We start from the raw sequence: 27,433 nt of genomic DNA on the forward strand, positions 1-27,433 counted from the left end.
TACCCATCCTTGACAACTCTTATTGAATGCTTGGCTATTGTGGCATACAGCAGAAACAATTTTAGTACTTAATATATTTTAGAGTTTCTCCCTGGCATTAATTATTCATCTATCATAATAATTGCAGTGCCATGTCCCTAGAAATCTATATTTTCTTGCTGGTCATTTTATTTATTAGCATAGACTAGATGAAGACTTTCCTAGCCAGACATTGTGTTTCATTAACATAGTTCCAGAACATTAAATGAAAAGGACAGAACTCCAACACAACATTACAATCTGTACACAAATATTTTCCTCACAGGGATTTGCAGTGTTCTTTTTACAAGCGCATTTTACTATATTATTTTTTTAATCTATTTTAAATTCCTTGTCCTCATAACATGTCAGTAATAAATATATGATTCTAAGTTCTTTCTTACTCATTTTAAATACTGCTTTTTCATTTAACACATAACTTATAACTGCATTTACAACGAATTTCCTTTATCAGATTTCATGAAATTAGAAAAACATAGCTGCTTCTATTCAGAAACAGCACCACTCTTGTCTTGTGGGTGGGTGTGGTATTGCAGCTCAGTGAGATGTAACAGCATAGACAGCTCATGGAGAAGAGTGGTGTTGATCCAGGGAAAAAACAGTCATGTTGTTTTTGTATTTCATGTCTTGTCAAGCACTTGAAGCTTTGACAAGGCTCTGTCTTTCTTGCTATTGTGCTTTCTTTTATTCAGCTGGTTCTTGGTATCAGTTTTAATCAAACTGAAAGATGATTGAGCAAAAACCATTTAGCAAAATTCAATGAGACGGTAATTGTCCGTAAACAAATTCAGTAAAAAATGTAAACATAATATTAGAACAATCCTACTCAAAAGTCATCGTACAAGTAAAAGAAAGACCAACATTCAGTGGTTTGCTAAATAGTCATCTAAATTTTGACATAATTTTTTTTTTTTAAAACAATGGTGACCTTTATTGTGCAGGTATTACTGTAGCAGAATATCCCATAATCCACTACATCAAGTGTACAGTTAAATGTGCAAAGCCCACTGGCTGTTTCATATAATTTATTCCTCTTGCATAGGCAAGTAATAAGAACACTGCAGTGTATACAAATAAGTTAGCGTAGAATAAAAGATTCATTTTAAAGTGATTTCCTATTGGATGTACACATCACAATTAGCAAACATGGTCAATATGTGCATCTTCTCAGTCCATGGTTCCAAGCAGAAGGCACTACTCCAACATACCACTGGAACTTCCAGTCAGCCATTTCTCAGTGATGGGCATCAAACGTATGGTTCCCTTTAGATCATCGGCTGATGGACCAAGGGTATCTTTGGAAGTCAAAATGGCAACTCATTTTGTTTTGGCATCCATTTCCTTTGATGTTTTGTGCTTATTGTGTGTCATATATGTCTTCACCTACCATGTTTCCACATAACATAAGGTTTTTTTTGTCGGATGCTCCTTCATTGTATAGAAATGCTGCATGAAATATTTAGAAACTTTCCACAAAGCTTCCAGGGAAAAGCCCTGTCCTTCCATTCCTTTGCAATGTGCCCTTATACCAGCCATCTTCTCGTTTCTTGTGTACAAACACAATGTCGCCTTCCTTAAGTTCAATTTCAGCTTCACTCTGCGGTGGATAGGGAACAACAACTCGATATCTGAAATTTAAAACATTTAGGTGATACATCATAAGATTAAAGAAAATGGACAGATATTTCAACAAAATCTGCTTGCATGTCGGGCAGTACAATAAAACAGTTGCATTCAAGTATACAGTCAAGATTGATAACATGACTGAGCTCCTGAATCAGTAGTGAAGAAGAGCAAACATGTAAAACCTGGCCTAGATGTCTGATTTTGGATGTAATAGAATGTAGTTCCTTAATAATTATCTCCTGCAGGCAACTCTTCAAGGAAGCCTATGGTATAATCCCAGAGGTTGATCCCTCATTAAAACCGAAAAGTTCCTGCTGATGACCAGCAAGACAGATATCAACTGTAGCCTTTAACGGTTACATTTCCAAAGACTATGTCTAGGGGAATTGGTAACATCAAGAGACAATTTAAATAATAAAGGTGAGTGGTCAGAAATGGTGCAAGCTACAGTAGATGCCATGGTATTGCATCTCATACTAAGTGCAGCTGAGAGGGACTTTCCAAGGCCATACCAATCCTAGAAAGTTTTGTGAAGACTAGACTCTCCAAGAGTACTGCATCATTGTAAAAAAAATTTCCCTCCACACATCCACTGAACCTAGCTACTCAAAAAGAGTTGCAAATCAGTAAGGCTTATGGTATGTTTCAGCAGCAGTGGCAGGAAATTTTCTAAAGCCTAATCAATATATATATTAATACAGCAAAATACACAAAATATTAGGGACACAGTGTGAAAATTCATCGCTTTCCTGAGAATGATAGGGTAATAAGGAGGAAAGACATAGATTGCTATAAGAATATAGATTATGGTATAAATACGACAATAATGACAAACATATCAACCTTCCATATCAACAATGGCATTTAAAGGACTGTCTGAGTGCAAGACAATTTTTTAAAATTCAAAGATCCAAATCTGTTAAAACAATAAAAGCAGTGGTACTTACCCATCCTCTCTATTGGTGATCCAGCACTGCTGCCCTGCGGTCCTCCCAGTCTCTGTTTAAGAATGACTACCACCTGACTGCTGCAGCCAATCAATGGCTGCAGTGGTCATGTGCCATTCTCCTGGCATCACCACTCAGATGATGGAAGCAATGATGCCAGGAGAAAGGCACATGATGACTGCAGCCTCTGATTGGCAGCAGCAGTCAAGAAGTAGCTTTTCCTAAACACCAGGAGGGCATCAGGGCTGCAGAACTGGATTATTGAGGAAGAGGATGAGTAAGTACCACTACTTTTATTATTTTAACAGATTTGTATCCCTTTTTACAAATTTTTTCCTTTAAGTCTTTTAAGATATAGGAATGGTAAAACTCTGTGTACAAAAATGGTCATATCCATAAGTACATAGAGGGGTAGCTTTGGCCAAAAATTAGGGATGAGCGAGTATATTCGCTAAGGCACTACTCGCTCGAGTAATGTGCCTTAGCCGAGTATCTCCCAGCTCGTCCCTAAAGATTCGGGGGCCGGCGTGGGGTGGGAGCTGCGGGGGAGAGTGGGAAGGAACGGAGGGGAGATCTCTCTCTCCCTCTCTCCCCTGCTCCCCGCCGCAACTCACCTGTCATCTGCGGCAGCCCCCGAATCTTTAGGGACGAGCGGGGAGATACTCGGCAAAGGCACATTACTCGAGCGAGTAGTGCCTTAGCGAGTATACTCGCTCATCCCTACCAAAAATGCCTTTTGTGTGACTTGAAAGGAGTTTTGCATGAGTTCCCTGAAGTGCTAAAACAGCAGGTTGATATTTCTCATAGTAATTAGTATTAAGGTCAGTATCTGAAGGCTCTTCTAAAGGCCCTTTTAGACACGATTTTCACTCAAAAATCGCTTAAAGCCATCTTTTGAGCGATCATCGTTGTGTCTAACTGCACTGACATATTGCAGTTTTTGTTAAGCCATCCCTGTTTTTTTTAGCATGCTGAAAGATCAGCGATCAGTTATCAGGGATTCACGGCGGGATACAGCTGATACTATTGTTTCGGCTGTATCCCGCTCCTTGAAGACAGGCGGGGTATGAAGAACTGAGCACTCCAGCTGTGTTCTTTATCTGCCGCTTTGAGCGCTCGGCTGTATAACAGCCGGGCACTCCAAACAGAGGACTGCTGGATGCAGAAAACAAGTGGGGACACCCTGCTTGTCTTCTGCATCCTCCACTCGGAGCACAAGGTGATTGCTCAACCTTTGAGCGATCACCTCGCACTGTAAAAAAAACACAACGATTATCGCTGAGCGATAATCGTTGTGTCTAAACCAGCCTTAAGCCATGAAACACTGTCCAGGAATTCAATAAAATGGCTGCTGTCTGTGCAGCCTGTGAGAAATTCATCCTAGGATGGTTGCATACATCCCTAGACCAGAGTGGCAAGGGGAAGCCTAACACATACTGTTTGTTTTTTCCTAAAAACGCATTAGCCTAAAGAGAGGAGAGTCTGTTCAGAATAAGTACCATCTGAATGAAGGTCGTCTGGACGTAGCAGATGGGCCCACATATTTTGATCAGAATATGTGCTAAGAACCTTGCACTTTTCTGCAGTTAGTAAATATAACAGTTGTGCAATTATATTCAGGCATTGAATGTATATAAGTTCAGAGGCACATGTTTTTGCTACTATATAGCATATAGTATACCATATATACAAAATGCTTATGTGCATCCCTGCATTTAATTCACTTGTAGGAAGTCCCAATTGGGTTAGTTTTGTTTGCTACACTGTTCATTCCTTGCAGGCTTACCATTTATTTAACAAGAACACACAGTGTGGCATTAGCTCCACTCATGGCCCCACTCCTGGACCCTTTTATCTGCGGTCTAGATAGGTATTCAGGACCAGTTTCTCACAGGCTTATTCTGCATCAGTACATATGATTTCTTTATTTTTGCCTTCACCCTGGATTATTCCTCGATATTTATGGGTTTCCCAGTGATCTATATTCAATTTCCCATTGCTCTCTGTAGAAACCATAATATCTAAGTGAAAGTGCGTCCCCACTACTGCTAGACTCAATAGCAGTTGCTATGCCTGCTACCTATAGTTGCAGGCTAATGTCACCAAGTCATTGATAATTAAATATATATAAAAACAATGCATGCAAGCAGTCCAAGCACATATTGAATAGTATAAAGACGGGCACTCATAGCTCCCCAGTAAAAGATGCGGTAGCTTGGCATGGTGGAAAATGTAGTGATTAAATCATTGAGGAAGGAAGTAATTGATGCCTGAACATTTAGATTTCTCTTCTTACCTAAGTCAATTTAATGTCCAGCTCATGTGCATCCTAGTGTGTTAGAATTTGAAGAAAGGCTTATATAAAATATCATAAGTTCTCTGACACATACAATGATTTTCATTCAGACCACTGGAAATGTGCTTTAAAAATCCAAGTTTTATATTTACTGTTATGCGGTCATGTGCATCCCAGAATGCCAGCTACAATGACTGTCAATGACAGTGGGAGCAAATATGACCGGCACTGATAGCTGAGGACCTAGAGAACAAATGGTTTAGAGTACACTCACACAGCAGAGCTTTCCTCTGGAAATCCTCTGTGTATTTGCAGCAGAATCTGCATCTGAAATCCGAGGCTGCTCCTCAGACTTGTGCTGTGAATTTGTGGCTTCTTCAGCAAGGATCCGCATGCAGATTAACACTAATCTATTTATTTTGCTCCTCTATATAGTGAATATATAAAGTCTGGAGTGCTGTACAGAGCTTGTCATCACTTACTTCGGCCCATGTCGGCATCAGAGCTCACAATCTAAATTCACCCACCTATCAGTATGTTTTTGGGCTGATACGCGTACAGCTACCTGATGCGGATTCCACATTAATAAGTCTTTTTTTTTCTCCAAAAACACAACATAGTACATATGAGGGTTGTTATATTAAAAGGCAATTCCCATACCAAAGACAGGAGGGTCTGGAGATACAAATGAAAATAGGATGTAAAGGGGTTGTACCAAGATTAGAAGCTGCTGATCATTGGGAATAGCCATCACTGCTGGGGGGAGAAGCAACCCAACAGTAAAAGGCAGAATACGAGACCCCCGGTCTTGAGATCAGCGGGGGTTTCAGTAGTGAGATCCCCACCAATCAGCAAGTTATGTCCTGTGGATAGGGGATAATTTGTAATCTTGGAACAAACCCTTTAATCTATCCAATGTGATAATGACGGGTTACAACATCTGAGAGATCTGGTATAGGGGTAGTGGGGGCACCAGGTCTGCAATACTGCATGAGGGCTCAGTCACATGGGCACATCGGCGCCCGTGTTACTGCAGCCAGCAGACGGCCGTGCCTGAAGACGTTCCTCTCTGCAGCGCCGGGAGGAAGAACATGTAACCGGCTTCATTGCCGGTCATGTGTTCTTTCATCAGTGCTGGAGAGAGACGTCCGTCTTCAGGTACGGCCATCTTTTAACTGTCAGTCACACGGGTGCATCAGCGCCGGTGTACGGGTGCCAATGCGGCCGTGTGACTGAGCCCCCAATATAGAGACAATAAAACTCTGACAATTAGTCTGGGTTCACACAGGGCAGATATGCTGCGGAATTTCCCTGTGGCAGATCCGCCTGCAGCCGCTTATCCTGGTATTAGCCAGCCATGTGGATGGGATTTGTCAAAAATCTCGTCCACACTGGGTACTGGGTAGACAATCTGTTGTTGCAAAGCCAGCATTAGCAGGCTCTATGGCGCAGATTCCCGAGACGCAGCATGTCAATTCTTTTTTTTTTTTTCCTGTTGCAGCCTCGCTCCTCTCTATGTGGGAGACCTGGCTGCAACGGAAAAGTATGCAGCAAAACTGCTTCAAAACCAGTGGCTAAGTGACGCAAGTTTTGAAGCTGCGCTTATCCCGTGCAAATCTCATTTTTTCTTTTTGCTGCGGCAAAACCGCAGGATTTCTGCTGCAAATCCACCATAAGTGGAATAGCAGCGCAGTCAGTCCTGGATAATAAAGGTATTATCCAGGACTTAAATATTGATGATGTGTCCCTAGGTTATGCTAACAATATCAGATTAAAGGAGGTGGGACATTTGTAACTTTAAACAATCAGGTGTTTGAAGGGGCCTCTTGATTGTATGTCAGGTACTATACTACCATAAGAAACAGGATACCTGAGAAGAATCAAAAGAAGTATTTATTTACATATGTTAATATGCACTGGGACTTTCTTTGGCCCTAATCGGATATTCTTCGTGGCTGGTACACTTCAGCTTGTGTTTCCCTCCATTCATTCTGTAAACTACTGGTGAGTTCTATCAAATTAAATGGATGTTGTTTAGAGATGAGCGAACGCACTCAGATAAGCACTACTCGTCCGAGTAATGTGCTTTATCCGAGTACCGCTGTACTCGTCCTGAAAGATTCGGGACGCGCTGCGGAGCGGGGAGCTGCAGGGGAGAGCCGGGAGGAACGGAGGGGAGATCTTTCTCTCCTTCTCTCCCGCCCGCTCTGCCCCGCTCCCCGCTGCGACTCACCTGTCAGCAGCGGAGCGCCCCGAATCTTTCAGGACGAGTACAGCGGTACTCGGATAAGGCACATTACTCGGACGAGTAGTGCTTATCCGAGTACGTTCGCTCATCTCTAATGTTGTTCATTCTTCTTGACATTCCAGTTCATCCCAAAGATGTTCAGTAGGGTTCAGGTTTCGACTCTGTGCAGGCCAGTCCAATCATGGAATATTTATACCCTCAAAACAATGTAAAACAATGTTGGATTTGTAATGAGGCGCGTTGTCTTGTTGGAACCATTCCCAGAGTATTGCCACATTGTCGGCAGCAGATTATTGTCTAGAATGTTAAGGTACAAAGGCGTAACTTGAAGCTCCTGGGCCCCAATGCAAAACGGGGCCCCCAACTATAATGCTTTATTCATAGTACTGGGCTTCCTATATGGAGAAGAGAAGCCTTATGGGCCCCCCATGGCTCCTGGGCCCGGGTGCAACCGCATCCCCTGCATCCTCTATAGTTACGCCCCTGTTAAGGTACACATCTGTGTTCATGGTTCTTGCTTCCACAATCAATGAACTAAGACCATGCTATGTAAAACATCCCCAGACTATAATGGAACCTCCACCGTACTTAACTATTGGCACAACACACTCAGGAAAAAAGCGTTCCCTGGCATCCTGCACACCCAGGTATGTGCAGGATGCCAGGGATTCACCTAATCTGAAGATGGAGTAGCATGATTTGTCACTCCATACAATGCTCTTCCATTGCTCAACTGTCCAATGATGATGCTCCTTGCACCACTGTACATGGGCCAATGCATTGAGCTGTGTGATAGATGACTTGTGTGCAACATCATAATCCGTATATCCAATATGTGCAGTTCCCATCACAAACTATTTTATTGAAGCACGTGAGCACTCACAAAAAATATGATGCAAAAAATTACAAATTTTATTGTGCCACTCCAGAAGACAGTAGAAACTTTTCAGGCAACAAACATTAGTTTACCTCTTTTGGACCCTGCATTACTCTTTATCCTAACCATCATCCCAAGTTTTCATCACTTAGCTGTATGAAGGGCTTTTTGTTGCCTGATAAATTGCTACTGTCTTCTGGAGTTGCACAATAAAATTATAATTGTTAGCATCATATTTTCTTTGGGCTGTTCGCTTGCTTTAACCCATTTAGTGGAACGCCCGGAAAATCTCCGGGGCTTGCTGCACTGAAATGTACTGAAGACTATCTAAACCTGCCACTGAAGGGGTTAATAATTGTCCAATTGAAAGCCATTGACAGTGTGGCTTTGGCTGAGCACCACATTCACACTATCTCTGGGATCCTGCTACCGTTTACTTTAGAAATTTTGATCCATATCAAACTATGGCTGACTCCTCCAAGGGTCTGCATCTTAAGCAGTATGGTTTAGGACACGTGACATGCTAATAAAACATGATCCATTCTGGTAGGATAGTATACATCCCCTTCACTTGAATGAGACTGAGCTGCAGAAAAACGATCTGAAATTGATGGCCTTTCCATACTTAAAGGGGTTTTGTCATTAAAAAAAAAAATCAATACTTACCTATTCCTCCCCAGACAGGCTCCTTACTGCATCTTCTACTCACCTATCTTCTCTAGTCCCCCGGATCACTTCACCTCCAGCTGGCCGGATCCTCTTCTTCTTGTTATGATGTCTCCATTGCCGGCATTCTTCTTCCTGCCGGGGAATGTAAGCTACGTCACTAGTGACGTAACATTCACTGGCTAGGAATGAATGCCACTCTATTACCAAGACTGCGCATGTGCTCTGTCTCACCGCAAGAGTTCATATACTATTGCAGAGAGACAGCAGGCATGCGTAGTCTCGGCAATAGCTCGGCACTCCCTGCTAGGCTATGAATGCTATGTCACTAGTGACGTACCGTACATTGCCCTGCAGGAGGAATAACTGCAGAGAATGGACACTTCATCACCAGAAGACAAAGAATTGGCCGGCTTGCGGTGAGGTGACCCCAGGGAGGGAAAGGGTGGGGGTGGGACTGCAGGAGCCAGGAGATAATGGATGGGGAGAAGATGTGGCAAGAAGACTGACAGGGGAGGAATAGGTAAGTATAGTTTTTTGTTTTCTAATGACAGAATCCATTTAAGTCCCATAAAATGCCTTTAACATCTTTAATTACTGGCTGTACTAGGGGACTTAGCAACTGACAGGTAAGGAAGTAAGATAAGTTTTCTTACAATTTACAAAGAACATCTACAAATGAAGTAAACACATTTTTCTATATATTTTAGATAACACAATTTAAAGATGATATCCTGTGGGCTGCGTGTGACTTTTGAGTCTTCGTTAATTAAAGAGAATTTCCATTTCTCAGAGAAGCGGTACTCTAAGAGCCCTCATAGACACCTTCACAAACCCCTGCCTTCCAGATGTCAGCTTGTGGCAGAAAAAAGTAAAATTAGTTCAAGAAAATCATTGTGTGCTGTGGATGAGTTTATTAGTTTAGCTGGGAAGTGTCATCGTGCTATGAATACATATGAGAGAACCAGTTAAAGTGAATTTGCTTAGATGATTTTAAGGTCTGGCACTATCTTTCCAAGTAAATGAAGAGTGTAATCACTCTGCATTGATAGCATAAAATCACATCAATGGTCACTTTCATAAAAGACTTAAATCACATTTCAACATACTAATTTTAACTCAAAAAAGAGTTCTATATGTTTCTTGGGAATTCGTTTTTTTTCAACTTATGGAAATTCATTTTGAGACTTTTAGAATCTATTTTCAAGTGCTTAAAGAAAAATGTCCTTGACCTGTGTAGAGATTTTGCTGTGAAAAACGTAAGATTCAGATGTACTAGAAGGGATTGGAAAATATTCTGTGTGCAAAATATCATATGCTTTATGGCTTCAAGATAAATAAGCACATTATATATATATTTTTATTTTATTCCATTACAAAGCCAGCAATACATTATACAGTGATTCTGTTTTTCAGAAATGTTCTTACCTTTCTCTGGACAGGGATTTGGGTTCTGGGCGTACAGCTACCATTGCACAGGTAGGCTGTCTTACTGGAGATGGAATAGAAAAATTGAGATCTAAAGAGCCAGTTTTTCTGTGTAATGGATGTATTCCCATTGCTCCTTGCATATCACTTTCAATGGGACATGACCCCGCTCTTCCATGGTTCGTCATTGAGAATTCGAGTCCTACAGCACCTTGAATTACTCCTTCCACCATAGCCTGGGGATCATGTGTTGGTGAGATGGATGGAGGAGAACGGGACTTCTTTTTTGCAGAGGCTCCAGCCAAAAGTTTGAGCAATCCACCTTTTTTTTCTCTCTGGAAGATAACACATTTTATTAATGACTGTATGGTATGGTATGGTAAAAAGATAAAGAAGCATTGTTGATACAATGGTAAAACCATATATCACCACCATATTATATCTAATGCTAGTGTGTAGGATAAATATGGTTAAATTACATTTGCAGCATCCACTTCAATAGGAAAGAGCTGCAGTACCAAACTGGGTCACTGCCAAAAAGACGGTGTTCTGAGCATTCTGTCAGTCTGCAGCAATTTATCATCAGCTGACCAGTGGGAAACTCTAGTGGCAAACCCCCACCGATTTGCTATTCATGACGTATCCTAAGGATAGCCCGTCAATAGTTTCATTCCCTGAGATTGTCAAAAACAAAAAAGGCTATAATTTAAATTCGGAACACTCAGAGGTACAAATTTTTGCTTGAGTTCACCAAATCTCTAAAGCAGACATATTATGTATATAATGAATACCATAAGATTGTTAATTAAGTGTCAGAACTCCAGTGGAAAAAAAAATAATTTATTATACCCTTAATAATGGTTTTTCATTGTTTTCATCAGTGGAAACACCAACTCACTTAATTTTATTATTCTCTTTGAATTGCTCAGCTGTAATTATCTGTTAGTACAGTCTGCTGAATTCATCTATTCAGGAATTTAATTTTTTTTGTTTCTAATTTTAGAACATTTTCCAGGAATAGAAAATTAAAGCATATTTAAAGTGTGCCATAAAAAGTATCAATTAACCCCCATCCAACAAAATGTGTCTAATAAGATATTTCAAATGAAACATTTCATCAAAATAAATGGAAATATAGCCAAATGCTGGTGCATGCAACTACAATGGTATGGAGAGCTCTGTATTACCAGTATAATCTACAGAATGCATGTAGTGGGCAGGCAGTGCAGGAAGACTACGGGGTGCAGCCTCAGCAAATACTGGAAGTAACGCCAGAGAAGAGGGTGTTCTTATGGCAATGTCTCCTGAATATGCAGCAGTATTTGTTATTGCTTGTGGTGTTAAGGATTTGTTCTATATAGAGCAGCTTAAAAACTTGCATTTTGGGACTACAAAATTATAAAATTATAGGACACTTTCAGCAGCACTGTAGTTGTTCAGCCACACCTGAATAAGTTAGGATGGTTGTCTAACCCAGGGTTCCCCAAATCTAGTCCTCAGGGACTGCCAGCAGGTCATGTTTTCAGGATTTCCTCAGTGTTACACAGGTGATGTAATTATTGTCGGTGCCTCAGACATTACCACAGGTGTTCTTACTATAGGATATCCTGAAAACATGACCTGTTGGTGGTCCCTGAGGACTGGAGTTGGGGACCCCTGGTCTAACCGATTTCAATGCAAGTCATAATTATGAGCCTTGTGTGGCGCAGAGTAGTAAGACAGCAGAAATACAGTCCTAAGCTCTCGCTCACGACCTGAAGGTTGCAGGTTTAATCCCTAAATGGTTCAGGTAGCCAGCTCAAGGTTGTCTCAGCCTTCCATCCTTCAAGGTCAGTAAAATGAGTACCCGGTACCTGAAAGCGTTGCGGAATATATTGGCTCTATACAAATCACAAGATTTATTTATGTCATACCTTTATGGCAATTAGACATTATCATTTACTAGTGTTTACTAGAGATGAGCGAACTCGTAATGAGTACTTACGCACCCGAGTACCGCCATTTTCGAGTACTCGGGCGTAAAGATTCGGGGGGCGGGGAGAGGCGCGGCGGTGCGGGGGGGAGCAGCGGGGAACAGGGGGGAGCCCTCTGTCTCTCCCTCTCCCCCCCATTCCCCACTGCTACCCCCCGTGCCGCCACGGCGCCCCCCGAATCTTTACGCGCGAGTACCGCTGTACTCGAAAATGGCGGTGCTCGGGTGCGTAAGTACTCGTAACGAGTACGTTCGCTCATCTCTAGTGTTTACCTAGTGTTAGAGGCCACCTCCATCACCAAGTGCATCTCGCATAGTAAGCTAGTCACTGCTCCTCAGTGTTGGAACGATGTTAGGCATTTCTTTTAATGCCATCGACTTGATAAGACGGAGGGAACTAACAGGCATGATTTTCTTCAAACTGGCAGTCATGCAAATAGCAATTAGTCATATTACACCTTTGCTTTTCCAAAAGGCCGCTGAAAATTGTTTCCCTGCTGAAGGTTTTTTTTAATGTGAAGTTTGACATAGAAGCCAGATTTGAATGTACGTTGCCTTACTAGCTGGCTGCCAATCTTGCTGCATATTTATTCATTATCTGTTATTACACAGTGCTGCAGCGCTATGAATATATTTACAAACATCTTCCTCTGTCTACACGTTTTAATACCATACAGTATGTCAGGAAACAAGACATATATACATATTAGAAACCAATTTCAAGAAACCAATTAATCTGATTAGGTTTTTGCGGCATATGGTGTACGCAGAAAAACTCATAAACATTGATAGAACGTGCAAACTCTGCACTCCAGTTCCTACGCTATACAATGGGCATGTAACCTGCTTTCTTCATTAGATCTCAGACTTGGCTCTGCTTTCTACATTATTGCTAACCATAACCAAAGCACAATTTTTATAACCAGTTTTAAACTTGAGGGTTAACTATATTCAATTCAGGGATTCTAAAAATCGATCCTCCGGTGCTCATCACAGATGCAGTAACTGTTTGATCACTTATGTAATCAAGCAAATTAGAAATATTCTTTGGAATTTGATTAGGACTCAATCTACTCAGGGGCATTCATAGAGGAGAGAAGACTTAACCCTTTCCAATCCAATTTTGGATTCAGGGTTTCCTAAAAGGCTTTCTCTTTTTGCTGTTATACAACAGTGCCATCTGCTGGCTAAAGCCAGTGTGTGTGCGCCAGAGAGGATCCGACAGTGGAGTGGCTGGCAATAGACGGTAAGAATACCCTGTCGGACGTCTTCTGACATTGGAGCTGTACAAACTTCAATCAGAATGCAGGAAGACGTCAGACAGTGGATTGGAAAGGGTTAATCAATAATTTGGGGCTGGTTCAGACCACTACACTATCAGTTAGATTTTAACCTATCCTGGAACAGTAGGGTTAGTCTCCTGTATGTCTATTTCTGGTAGGAGAGAAGAGCTGCATGGTCTTAATCACTGGAATTACCAGTTGATGTATGGTCATATGGATAACCTTGTCTATATAAAATCAAATTCTACAATACTCTATTACATGTAGAAGATGAAAAAGAGTTCTGGGGAATTCTCATCATTCTAACCTACAGTAAATCTGCAATCTACTTGACATGCTTGACAATAGTGGCAGCTGTCAGACTGACCATCCATCAGATGTGAAGCTTGCAGCAGGTAAAGCCAGAAGACAACATCATTGAGACATGAATCACTGACTGCTAAATGGGAAACAGGCAGCATTCTCAGAAACTGAAAGAGGCTTTTGAAAGTTAGACATACATTAATATTAAATCCGCCATGCAAGTTCTGTATTATATAATTGTATGTTATATATTTGTATTATATAACAAAGTTTCTTCCCCTTTGGTGCAATAAAAAAAACACTCACAATGTTTATACATAAAATGAGTAATATTATATACATAAAACACATATGCTCATAACAGAGTCACTTCGGAGACATGATAGCAACTGTGTGCCTAAGGCCAAGTTAACAGCTCTTGCAGCAGTATTCTCTTTAGGGCAGTATAAGTGCGTGAAAAGATGGCGATTATATTGCACTAAAGTTCGCGTGAACAGGTTAATTCCAGCTATTTTAATTAGCTGGTTCACACGATCCAAGGTGCATGTTATCCAGCTCCCATAGGAGTCTATGGAAGGCACGCGCCAACGATAGGTCAGGTCCGATCTTTACTCGCACCACAGACCTTAGATGCGAGCTTTGCAATCGCATGCCCTATCTTTGATTGGTGCGAGGATGTAGCACGTCTAAAATTCAATCATCTGAATGGTTCTATAGGAAACCATTGGTTCTATTTAGATGCGATATTCTCACGCGCCTATAATGCGTGAAAACAGCGCTTGTGTGAACGAGGCCTAAATCCATGTGGGGAAGTAGATTTTTAAGGTGCAGGTGGACAGGCCAGAAACAGAATTGAATAATGTATGTGGTTCACTCTTCTGAAGATGATTTACTGATAAATCTTTACAATGACAACTGAAATATGGGTGCTGAGCATATACCCCGCAATAACAGTCTCAAAGTTATCGAATAAGAGCACCAACAGAGTTAACTGGAATTAACTCAGTCTCTGTGACTATAACAGTCCTTTGTACGTAAGTAGGATGATGCTGAGGGGACAGTCTCAAATGTATAGCTAAAGTCCACAATTCTCTCGGGGCTTGTCTTCTAGCTTACTTCTAAGATTAGTACCTGCATACAACAGTTGTCCTAATATTACAATGTGGCCTTACTGTGTTAACCCTTTGCAATCCAATTTTGGATTCAGGGTTTTCTAGGGGGTTTTCTCTTTCTGCCATTTCACAATGGCGTCATCTGCTGGCTAGAGCCAGTACTGCAGTATGTAACATGCTGGAGAGGCCCCCGATAACAGAGCGGCCAGTAATCTACAGTAAAAATACCCTGCCGGACATCTTCAGACATCGAAGCTGTATAGCCTTCAATCAGAATGTCTTTAGACGTCAGACAGTGGATTGGAAACGGTTAAACAGCAATGCAATCACTGCTCCTCTGGGAGACTCCCTCCAAATGTGCTTGACAATGGAAACTCCATAATTAGTCCTAGTCTCAATCTGATTCACTGTTGTTGATGGTGACCTGCGGAAGCTTTGTGCCATCTCTTCTGCCCTCGGGACTCTGGGATTCCACTCCAGCTACTCCTGCTTCTAGGCTTTAGCTGAACCTGACAGTTTGCTCTCTGGTCCTGCCTCCTGGCTCCAGCTGAACTCTCCTGTTCCTGTCTCTGTCTCTGACCTATACTGCCACACATTGCTGACACATGTAGTTATTAGGTCCACTCTGCTCATGGCCTCCCACATCTTATCTGGGCCAAATCTTCTCCAGCTGCAATTCCAGCGCCCTCTACTCTGCATTACATATTCTTTAAGAGACTCTGTTGGCTACTTTGAGCCCTATAAATTAAGCTTATGGGTTCAAAGTAGCTGCCCTGTTGCGTCTGGGGATGTAAGTTTTAGACTTACCTTCCCCGACATTCCCCGTTGTCAGAACTCAAACCTGCCGCTGAATGCATTTAGGTACACGCTAAGTAGTCCTCCCGTTCAGCACCGTTCGGTTTCATCATAGGATGGATACGTTCCATCCAAGGATTCTGTTTTTCTGCTCCTATAACAGAACAGAAAAACAGAATCCATAAACGCTGATGTGAATGAACCAATACAGAAAAGGTGCCATTGAGTGCCCACATAAGCGACAGCATGCCAAAAACAATACATTAAACAAATAACAAGGCCATAAAAATTGTAAATAAAAGAGCCATAGACCGCCTGCAGATTGGCGGGTCGAATCCGGCTGCGAGGATTCTTGCCGCGGGACCCGACCCGAGCGCCTGCAGAGAGCGCGTACTCACCCGCGCTCGCGGCTCCGGCTGTTTGATGTGCCGGACAAACCGCAGCCGTCTGCCTAGGATTGCGTTTGTTAACGCAATCCTATGGCAGCTTCCAAGGGCGGAAATTCCGCGGGAAATCCTGCCGCGGAATTTCCGCCCGTCTGCAGGCGGCCATAAAGAAAATAACGTACAATACCACATAGAGCACTAATAACAGCCACAAACATTGCAAAAAAACAGCCATAACAGGGCTATACAAAGAACAAATGACAGGGCTACACGGAGCATAAACAACAGAGCCATGTATATTGCAGAAAACAAGGTCATAAGACCGGATTCACACGTATGCGTATTCCTGCTTTTGCGTATCGGGTGGTGGCTATCTGTGTGTCAAGTGTACTACTTGCATGCGCAAAAAAAACACGCACCGATGCTCTAAGCCTTTGAAATGGCCAATTAGTTTAATTAGTTCTAGATGTGTGCCTTCCCTGCTCAAATGTGCAAAAAAATAGAGCATGCTGCATTTTCACATCATTTGGCATCCAATAGAAATCCGTCAAAGGATTCGTTCCTTGGTCTCTGACAAAATATATGTAAAAAACAACTTTATAGTAATTTGCTCTGCATTTAATGATCGGTTCAGACACAGCAGATACACATCTGCCACAGTTTGATGTATAGCAAGGAAAGAAATCTACTGCGAAAATCTATGACATGGGTAAATTCCACTGTGAAAATCCTTCCCAATCATGCAACACAATAAGATTGCTGTGGACGTCACAATCTGCAGTATGCTCTGAATGGCTTTATTACCACTACATGTGGAAGTGATTAGAGTTGAGCGAACATGCTCGTTCGAGCTTGATGTTCGTTCGAGTATAAGCATACTCGATGGTGCTCGTTACTCGAGCGAGTACCACACCGTGTTTGACCCCTCCCCGCATTACCACTTCCTGCTGTGATGTGCCAGCGTGGGCACGTTCACAGCAGTATGTGGCTGGCTGGGGAGAGAGAGGGAGAGGGACAGGGAGAGGGAGAGGGACAGGGAGAGAGAGGGAGAGGGAGAGGGAGAAAGAGAGAGAAAAAGGAAAAGAAAAACTCAGCACTCGGTGGGTCAATTGCAAAAATACTCGGGTCTCCCATTGACTTCAATGGGGTTCGTTACTCGAATAGAGCTCTCGAATATTTCGGAAAGCTTGACTCGAATAACGAGCACCCGAGCTTTTTGGTGCTCGCTCATCTCTAGATGAGATGCTTAAATCCCCATTACATGCATTGCCGTGTATTTTGCTGTAGATTACCCCAGAGAAGAACCGCAACAAACCTACGATGTGTGAACATGGTCAACAGTTTTTGGAATTAATGCTATAAGTGAGCTGGTCAGAAAACTTACAGCAATTTTTGTTAAAAAACAGAACAGGTGAAAAATTGCCAGATCATTGCCTTTGCTTTTCACATTAGGAAATGACAACTGTAATCTAATCGGTGGCAGTGAGCAGTCGCTGCACTTTCCTCCTGCAATAGCTTTTATAGCTTCATTTGATAAGTTGCCCACGTAATAAATGTTATTAGTGATCTGAAGTTTTCCACTAGTAAATCACTGTTGGTGGTATTGGCTTGCTCTGAAATATATTTCACTTTGTGAGTTTACATTTCCATTTAAACCATCGCAATAAATCTGTTCCGTTGCTTCTTGTTATAAAAATAAAGGGGGTATTGACACCACAATTCGGAATACAGATTTCAGCTTCTCCGGTTCAGTAGAAACAGAGGTCAATAATTGCCGATGTGCACAACATGTTGCTGGTCCTTCTGACAGGCAGGTAGTTTAAAAGCATTACAATTCCATTACAATATACAAAGTAGGACCAGAAGATAATGCAAGACATCAGTGCAGCCAAGGCTGGGTTGTAATTTGCCCCTCCAGCAATGTCAAATATCTATTTATTTAGCGGAAACATGAGCAGACAAAGCAAATGAATCATCATTGGCCTTGAAGACCAACAAGCTGACAGAAGTAATCATGTGGAACTGACAGGGTTAACCTGGATCATGTTTGGAGACTATAATCCATTTACATGGTAAATATTCCAGTATATGTAAACTCAATACTCAATGTTTTCTTCTTCTGCAAAGAAATAGGAAATGCAGCAACTCTATTTAATTGCAGTGTTTGTTGGGAGTCGATAACACCTTCTTGTGACACAATGTCTTACATTAAACCGTGTAGTAAGCCAAGAAAAGTCAATAAAAACTAATTTATATATATATGTGTGTGTGTGCAAGTATGTATATATAGGTATTAGTGTATCTTGACGCCACCAGAAGTACAGGTGGAGCCAAGATACAAGGACTTTGACAGGGGCTTGACGCCCCCTGTTACTGATTGGGTGTCCAGCATTGTGGGTGTGCTCGGCCTCACTGGTCCTGTAGCCACCGCCGGCCGCATTGGAGGAAGGTCAGATGCAGCACTCTGGAGTTATGAGCGCTGGGGGTAATCGGACGAGGCCCTGGAGGAAACGGAGAGCGGTCAGTGTGGACGCAGCGCAAATGTGAGAGGGAGCAGTGACCACCGCCACTGCGAACTGCACAAAGCTCTGCAGTGGGCCGGAGTGGTGAGCTTAGCAGTTCTGTAAATGTTGCTGCAGTGGGCCACACCACTGAGCGCAGGCGCTCGTTACTTCATCCCCACGGATCGCTGAATGCTGCACAGCAGCGGTGGCAGCAACGGCATCGGTGGCATGGATGCGGGGGGGGTGACCGGCTATAATCACCTGTGCACTTGCACTCCTATCGCGGCTGACAGCCTGGAAAGGTGGAGAAAAGGTCGGCACGGAGAGTCACTATGTGGCTCTTCAGTTTTTTCCACACTTTTGAAAAGTGGCAAGAAAAGTGTACAAAGGCAAATTGTTGCAAACTCTTCCACAAAAATGGTGTGCCAAAAGTTGAGAAAATCCTTTCATAAATCCCCTCTTATGTCTTTGGTAATTTGCAGTAAAATATTTGCATATATACAATGCAATGATCTCATGTATAGTTTAGAAAAGTCTAATACATAAACATGTCAGCTAAGAAAAAGCAAGGCGATACAATGTTATTCTGTAGCAAAAACTCATCAAAATGTAAAAACAATGATGTATAAAATGAACATTAAACACAAGGATCCAGCTGGTACTTGCGGCAAGTTTATAGCAGACAAAATGCCAGGTGGGCAATAACAGATTTTGACTCTCTAAAAGTTATTGCATGTTATACTCTTTATCTAAGACCGAGAGCTTGTAACCCAAGGTCAAAAAGTCAGAGAAGGTGTGAATCGGGAATCCAAGATTATTGTGCACAGATGGATGCCAAGAAGCTACATATGTCTCCTCTCCGCCACATTAACAGCTGTAATCTATAATGTCAAGTGATTCCACGGCAAAGACTTTATTTCTAAACATTCTTATGAATTTTCAGTTTAGAGAAAGCTCCACATCAAGGCATAATATCATGGAGAATGTGATGTTAGGAAACAGAAGCTCAACATTTTATGTGTAGTCAATAACCTATTGACCCAGAAACGGCTCCCATGATTTTTTATCACCAAGGATCACATGTATCAAGCTTCGTCAGTCTAACTTTTTGTGGCATTGTTTTTCAATTTGCATTTCGATAAAATGATTGTCATTTTTTATCACATTTTATATTGGAGAAGGGGTAGTTTTGGTTTATCTATGCAGTTTACTTCAAAACCCAGCCTTTATTTGTGTGCAAAAAGGGCCTTTTTTCTTTTCTATTCGTATTTCTTGAATGTGGTGCAAAGCAGACACTCGCTTCACTAACAAGAACAATATATGCGCCATTTTGAATTATGACAATGATTGTTAATGTCACTCATTGTAACTTGCCAGGTATGCTATAGGGCAGAATCACCAGCATCTAGTACAGAATAGTATCATTTGTTGCTTGCATCTTTTAATATTAAAACCATACTCACAAATAAGCCAGGTAAATGCACACACTGCAAATACATTATTTTTTAATACGAATATTCAAAGGGTCACTTTGGCAAAAACACATCTTTTCATGTCTCGCCCCCTCACCCGATTGCCTGTCATACTCTGGAGGTCTCCTCTGTGTATTCCAGCCACTTTCATGCTGTGCAGCCCCCTGTTTGATGCTTATCTGACAGAATCTTAAAGCTGAGATTTTTTTACTTTTAGTTTCACATCTATCCCATAATGCATCAGCATAGCATCAGCTGAGGCCATACCATTTTTGCCTGTTTGGGGGACAGTTTAATTATCATCATCTTCTATATTCCTCTAAATAAGCTGCAGACCATAAGTATATAGTCAAGAGTATGAGTTGTGATCTCCTCTACTATAATTGTGTGACAGGAGCTGTTTGATCACCAGCAGTAACTGTGATAGGAGTGTCTGTGTCCCCTTCTAGGCAGTGTTTGTGGTAACAGCTGTCTGTAACAGCATCGCACAAACTGAGAATTTGACTAGAAACTGAACACATAACTGAACACATAACTCCAAGCAGATATGAACTGGTCAGAGCTGAGATCACATGACCATCTGAGGAGAAAGAGGCCAGGAGTAATAGACAGAGAGATATAACTAACCAAGGTAACACTAGCTCACTTAAATAACTACATAATGAATGTATAAAAAAAATCACTGGAATGGCCCATTAATAAATCAAGTGCACACCATACACAATTACTTTTACAGAAAAGTCACCACAAAAGTGGTTCACTGAATGTGATGCGCATGGGCCATTGCTCAGTGTCAACCAGTATTTTATGGGTAGAAAGATTATGAACACAATTAGTAATTAGAAAGTTAGAAGATGCTGGAGAACAGCCCAAAAACGTGGTTGAAAAGGACACTTACCAAATTCATCCATACTCAACTTTAGCTAGTAAGTGCTGTTCATGTCCTGCAGTAACTAGGTTAGGGTAGGATAACCTTTTCTAGTTCAAGGACCCTACTGTCATCTTGAAACACCCCTTAGGACTGCAATAAAGCTTATTTCCATATATCCTATATTTATGACATATCAAAAGTGTAAGATATAAATGAGTGATGGGTACAGGTTCCAGTTCCATGACTTCCCTTCTCCCCTAGTCAGCAATCTAGAGAGGAGGAAACCATGTATGTGGCTCTCTCGACTAAAGACTATGGGTGTTGTGGTAACCGACTAGCATTCTATAAATCTGATAAACTATACAGGAGAGAGCCATATACATAGGCAGCCACCTCTAACTTATGGATTCATTTCTGGAGTGCCAAACAGTAGTCAAGGGACCTCATTTTCGGGTACATCGGGACTCAGGTGTCTACACAGTGCACCATTAGTGCATATAAATCCTGGCTTCCAAGCCGTGCGCTATGCCTCCTCTCTTTGACGTGGAAACTACATGTGAAGAGCCACACAGACAAGCATTTCTTTGTCCAAATGGTATGAGGCTGTATAAATGGCATCACAGGCCACATGTGGCTCCAGACTAGGTGAACTGGGAACCAATTGGTGACAGGTGGACTGTCTAAGAGGTATCCGGAAGGAACTTGATTGAGCTCAATAAGAGCCTAAGCGCCGAGGACGAACCCTGCCCTAGCGAGCTTATTGGCACTCAGCACTGTTGCTCATTATTGGGAAACTTTATTAGAAAATCTAGACATCAGGAAACAGGATATGAAAAAAATGTGTACAATTATACATATTTACATGGTGAAAACTCTCCCTAGGTCATCTTTTGAAAAGACCATCCTTATTTTCTATCCCTTTACATACAGTAAATATGAGCCTCCATTCAGAGGCGTAACTTGAAGCTCCTGGGCCCCAATGCAAAGCTTGGAACGGGGCCCCCAACTATAATGCTTTATTCATAGTACTGAGTCTTATGGGCCCCCCAAGGCTCCTGGGCCCGGGTTCAACCGCATCCCTTGCATCCTCTATAGTTACGCCCTTGCCTCCATTCCATTGCAGTTTTGATTAGATGTCCTAAAGACATTTCACCACATACATCTTTTAGGCCGGCTTCACACGGACGTGAGTGCAATTACGCGTGCCTTAGTTTAATTTTTTAGACTATGAACGAGGCTTTTTACGCACGCATCAGCGTATTTTACTGTACTTTTTCTACCAACATGGCATGCTTGTTTGCACACGGCAAATAAACGTACCGATTTAAATGGCTAATTAGTTCCAGATGTGATCTTTTTCCAGTGGAATTACGCAGTGTTTCACTCATCTCATTGCATATTACGCACCCCCTATTAACTTCTATGGGGATCTTTGGTGCACAAATATGCAGAAAGATAGAGCATGTTCTATCTTTTTTTTGCACAACCAAAATGTGCACACAAATTACACACATATGAATAAACCCATGGAAATCAATGGGTTCTATTCACTGCGTATTGCACGCGCATTGTCCATGTGAAGCCGGCCTTAAAAAGTTCAGAGTTTCTCTGTGGATTGTCAAAGGCATTGAGCTCAGTAGGACATTTAAAGGAAAAATATCACCAGAAAAGGACTTATTGGATAAATCATGATTTTATGTTAAATATACTGTTTTTGAAAATTTTGGGAGAATTTTCTTTAACTCTTAGTCACAATCTATATTGTTAAAAATCCTAAAACCCTGTAGTTTTCACACTGACCACTAAACATAATAGGGTGGCACTTCCTATTCCGTAGAGGAACTAGTAGTCAAACTAGTATTCAAATAAGCAGTCACCTTGGTTGTCATCTATGCTATATACTGCCAAACTACCACAATTTTATCAATAGAGCTCTTAGGCAGACAATAAGAAAAGGGGAAGAGACATAAGAGAGAGGGGAGATACGGCTCATAACTCATGAGCTACTCTACATCCAGATGCCATAAATACATGTTAATCTCTTCATTTCTTTACAAACACAAAATAAAAAAATAGGCGCATGGTGTATCACATCATATAGGAGGAGTATCTTCATATACATAGTCCAACAGAGCTTGTAAAACAGTGCATGGATTCTGCATACTAAAGTAGCCTGTAGGCGCAGACTGCATACTGTTTATATTCTGTAACCATGGAACCACTGGTGTAACTATAGGGGATGCAGTTGCACTCGGGCCCAGGAGCCTTAGGGGGCCCATAAGGCCTCTCTTCTCCATATAGGGAAGCCAGTACTATGAATAAAGCATTATGGTTGGGGGACCTGTTACAGGTTTTTCATTGGGGCCCAGGAGCTTCAAGTTACACCTCTCCATGGAACACATAGGTCTGCATAGCTGATTTAGACCAAAATAATATGGAATTTTCAACTTAGCCTATCTTCAAAGTTGCTCCATTTGTTATATTAGTTGCACTGTAGCAACAAAAGTCATTTGCAAAAGTGTGCAACATAATTTGATAATGTAGAAAAAAGTCACTGTGTCTTTTAAAGATAAAAATACTATTTAAGATTAACAGTTTGGGATTTTTGCTGAGATTTTACAAACACGGATTACGTATCGAAGCATGTTTAGTGTATGCTCATTCTCACCACAGAATCAATGATCTAGTTTGCATTGTTTAGATAAAACATCTACACATAGATATCTACGGATGTATTCCATCTGCACAGGAACACTTGTCCTCCAATAAAGAACACATCAATGGAAAATATGTATAAGCAGGGTAGGAATGCGCCACAAGGTTTTCAAAACTCCACTCCACTAAGGTTCCACAAGTACCCGATCCACGTGTTAACTGGAGAGCTGCAGGACATTTAAAAGGGGTTCCCTGATACAGGGTAACCCTCACAGAGAAATATATAACACAGTTATGTTAGAAAAAAATTGTCACCGCGCTACGTGGTACTTGTATTATATGTGTGAAAAACACTTTGTCTTTAGCGATATGCGTAAAGGCAAGTGGTAATATAAGAAAGACACTTACTGGGAAGGAGGGGCGTGTATAAATTACAGAAGCCCCCTCCTTGAAGTGTAGACTCCAATCACTGACGAAGGTACACACCGGTGTACTGGATAAAGTCCAAGGTTTTATTTAACAATTCACCGATTGTGGACAACGTAACAGGCAGGCAACGCGTTTTGGTGTCTAAACGACACCTTTCTCAAGCCATATAGTGCATCTGTAATTTACACACCCCCCTCCTTCCCAGTAAGTGTCTTTCTTATATTACCACTTGCCTTTACGCATATTGCTAAAGACAAAGTGTTTTTCACACATATAATACAAGTACCACGTAGCGCGGTGACAATTTTTTCTAACATAAATGGAAAATATGTGCATGAAAAGAAAATTCAAAGTATAAAGAATTAGTTAGCGAAACAGGCTGAACATATATTAAACTATTAAAGGGAATCTGCCAGCTTGAAAACGCTGTCCAAACTGCATGCATGATGTTATAGAGCAGGAGGAGCTGAGCAGATTGATATATAGTTTTATGAGGAAAGATTCAGTATAACTTGTATTTTATTCATTTATATCTCTGTTCATTCTGAGCTGAAGAGTCCAATGGGCGGAGCTACCAGTGATTGACAGATATCTGTGAATGACTGATATAATTGTATGAAATACAAGTTATGCTGAATCTTTTTCCACAAACCTATATATCAATCTGGTCAGCTCCTCCTGCTCTATAATATCCTGTCTGCAGTTTGGGAAGCATGTTCAAGCTGACAGGTTCCCTTTAAATCAGCCGGGGGTGAAAGTACTTCCCAAAGACAGGCTTTTTAAAATAAGCGCCTGGTTTTTAATGTTCAGTATAGTACAAAGACATATAGAAGATAAGATGGAGCCATAATTACGTGCATGAAGCCTAAATTTAAAAAGCCACTTACTTTCTCCGTCTTCCTCTCTTCTGTTTTGCAGCCTGTGTTTGTAGGGCTGGCCGTTGGCATACAGTTGACTGGGCCATTGGAAGCTTCAGCAATAATGCTGGATGCAGTAACATTTGGAGGTGTGATGGCTGCTGCCGCTGAAGTTAAGGGGATAATTGGCCGAGTACAGTGTACTGCGATAGAAGTCTGTATAGAGGACTGCTGCTGGGACATATGTTGTGGAGAAACAGTTGACTGTGGCCTATTTGGGCTAGCAGTAAGTCGAGATGGTGAATTGTGAGTCCTTATAGGTGACACAGTAGCTGTGGGACGTTCTTGAGGCTGTACTGCAGGATGTGCTACAAGTGATGAAAAACAATAATTAACTATACTTTATCATAAATTAACCAATTCCTATTATAATTATAGGATAGTCACTGCATACTATATACAGGATGTCTCAAAAAATGTATATGTACCTTGAATGATTATAAAGTCAGTGTTTATTAACATACAGTTTAATCCTTCATACAGAAATGAATTATTCTTTTTGTCTAACTCTTTTGTCTTTTTGTGAATGCCTGTTTTCAAATTGGATGATCATTCTGGTCCAGGCACTGCAGATAATGCGAAGCAATGGAATCACAAACATCAAAAATCATTTCATTTGCATTCTTGGTCAATGGCTGCCCTTAGTTCGTTGACTGTTGCGTTTTTTTTGTTTTACCAAAAACTTTATCTTTTAAGTATATCCAATATGAAAAAGTCTAGTCGCTTGAGGTTAGGTGAACGCTGGCAGCATGCTACTAAACCTCCATCTGTCTGGCAGATTGTCATCAAGGTAGGCCCTTACATCATGATGGTATTCTTCATTCTCGAAATCCTGGCAATACTGCTTAGAATCATAGTGCAGGAAAGGATCTCCAGGATCATTGGGTCCAACCCCCTGGTCAAAGTACGGTAGGATTCACTAAATCATCCCAGACAGATAGTTGTCCAGCCTTTGTTTGAAGACTTCCTTTGGAGGAGAACTCACCACCTCCCATAGCAACCAGTTCCACCCATTGATCAACCTCACTGTTAGAAATAATATCACCCTCACTGTCTAATATCCAATCTGTGTCTCCTCCCTTTCAGTTTCATCCCATTGCTTCTAGTCTTTCCTTGTGCTAATGAGAATAGGGCTGATCCCTCTCCACTGTGACAGCCCTTCAGATATTTGTAGACAGCTATTAAGTCTCCTCTCAGCCTTCTTTTTTGCAAGCTAAACACTCTTCTCTGAAGTTGCTCCAGTTTGTCGATGTCTTTTTAAAATTGGGGTGCCCAGAACTGCAGTAAGTTCAAGTAAACCAGTCACAGTAGTGTAAAAAAAGAATTGTCCAATTAATCCCTTCATTGATAAGCCGAACCACACTGTATGTCCTCGTAAATTAACATAATGTTCCTCCATAATATGCGGATTCTCAGGTCCCCAGCAGGTGCAATTGTGGAGGTTAATTGAGCCATTTAATTTAAATTTCATCACTCCAACAATCTTTCTTGGAATCTGCATTCTCTGCACATCTTGCCAGGCACCACTCGCAAAACTGCACTTTCCGGTTTGGATCATCTTCATTGAGAGCATAGACTATTCTTGGAATGTAACTTTTCCAATGACAGTACTTCAAAATGAGATGAACACTTGATTCTGAAATTGCTGTCTCATGACCTTTTTGCCACAGAGATTTTTCAGGGATTTGGAGATACTTTTTTCATCAACATTTCTTGCTTTGTGGGGTTTATAGATGTCTTCAGTCTTCTGAAATTTTTTTTATGAACATTCTGAAAAGTTCCATCTACTTCAAACTAGGTGGATCTTTTTCAAACTCTGTCTGAAATGGTCTTTGCACTCCAACTGCGTTTTCAAACTTCCAGTAGCACTTTATGGTAAATTTTCTTTGTTTAAAACTTAGTCTGGCTTCACCAATTACTAATTGGTTAAGCTTGAAACAGCATTAAAAATTATGTGAGGGAGATAAAACTGGTGCAATAGAAAACTGTCTTAGATGTCCATAGCCACCGATCAGATTTCTGCTTTCATTTTCCAGAAATGGAATCTCATTGGTTTCTATGGGCAACTAAATCAGTTTTCATTTTTACCAGTTTTGATTTATCCCCCCCTTTTACACGCAATGATTATCACAACAAAATTCATTCAAATGGCTGAAAGTGAGCGATAATCATAACATGTAAATGCGGGCAGTTGTGCACTATTCGGTCAATTGTCGTTTAGAGTTGTTTTTTAGCCAGCATAAAAATATAATCCCTTCACTGTTCAAAAAACTTCTTATCAGTGTACTGATTGTGTTTGCTTTGCATAGATAATGAGTACACTTTTTACTCTGCCTGGAGAAAAACAATGGAATCTGCCAGCCAGATGTTTGCTCAGCTGGGCGTGTGTTTATGTGATAACTATCACATAAACACACGCCTAGCTGAGCAAACAACTCCTGGAGGAAAATGCAGATAATTTAAAAATGTTGGCAGTTTGTTCTGTTGTGCGGTTGTTTAAGTAATAATCATGGCATGTAAAAGGGCTTTTAGTGTGTTATAAGCTGTGTGTATACATTTTTGGGACACCCTGTATATACACAGTATATGGATTTCAACAAAACTCAA

The 27,433-nt window shown here is 41.3% G+C and overlaps 1 protein-coding gene across 4 annotated transcripts in view; it reads right to left on the reverse strand.

Annotated features, from left to right (window-relative positions):
- Window positions 1–205: 205 nt before the first annotated feature.
- The window catches only part of SH3RF3 (SH3 domain containing ring finger 3), a 405,318-nt gene continuing 378,090 nt past the window's right edge, over window positions 206–27,433 (reverse strand). For all 4 annotated transcript variants that reach the window (XM_066577431.1, XM_066577438.1, XM_066577455.1 and 1 more), the window contains 3 exons: window positions 24,797–25,134; window positions 10,128–10,462; window positions 206–1,667 (listed from right to left, as the gene is read on the reverse strand). In XM_066577431.1, the coding sequence (XP_066433528.1) occupies window positions 1,499–1,667; window positions 10,128–10,462; window positions 24,797–25,134 (842 nt within the window). In that variant the 3' untranslated portion in view covers window positions 206–1,498. The remainder of the gene's footprint in view (window positions 1,668–10,127; window positions 10,463–24,796; window positions 25,135–27,433) is intronic.

The sequence above is a fragment of the Eleutherodactylus coqui genome, chromosome 1 (genome assembly GCF_035609145.1).
Source record: "Eleutherodactylus coqui strain aEleCoq1 chromosome 1, aEleCoq1.hap1, whole genome shotgun sequence".
NCBI lineage: Eukaryota > Metazoa > Chordata > Amphibia > Anura > Eleutherodactylidae > Eleutherodactylus > Eleutherodactylus coqui.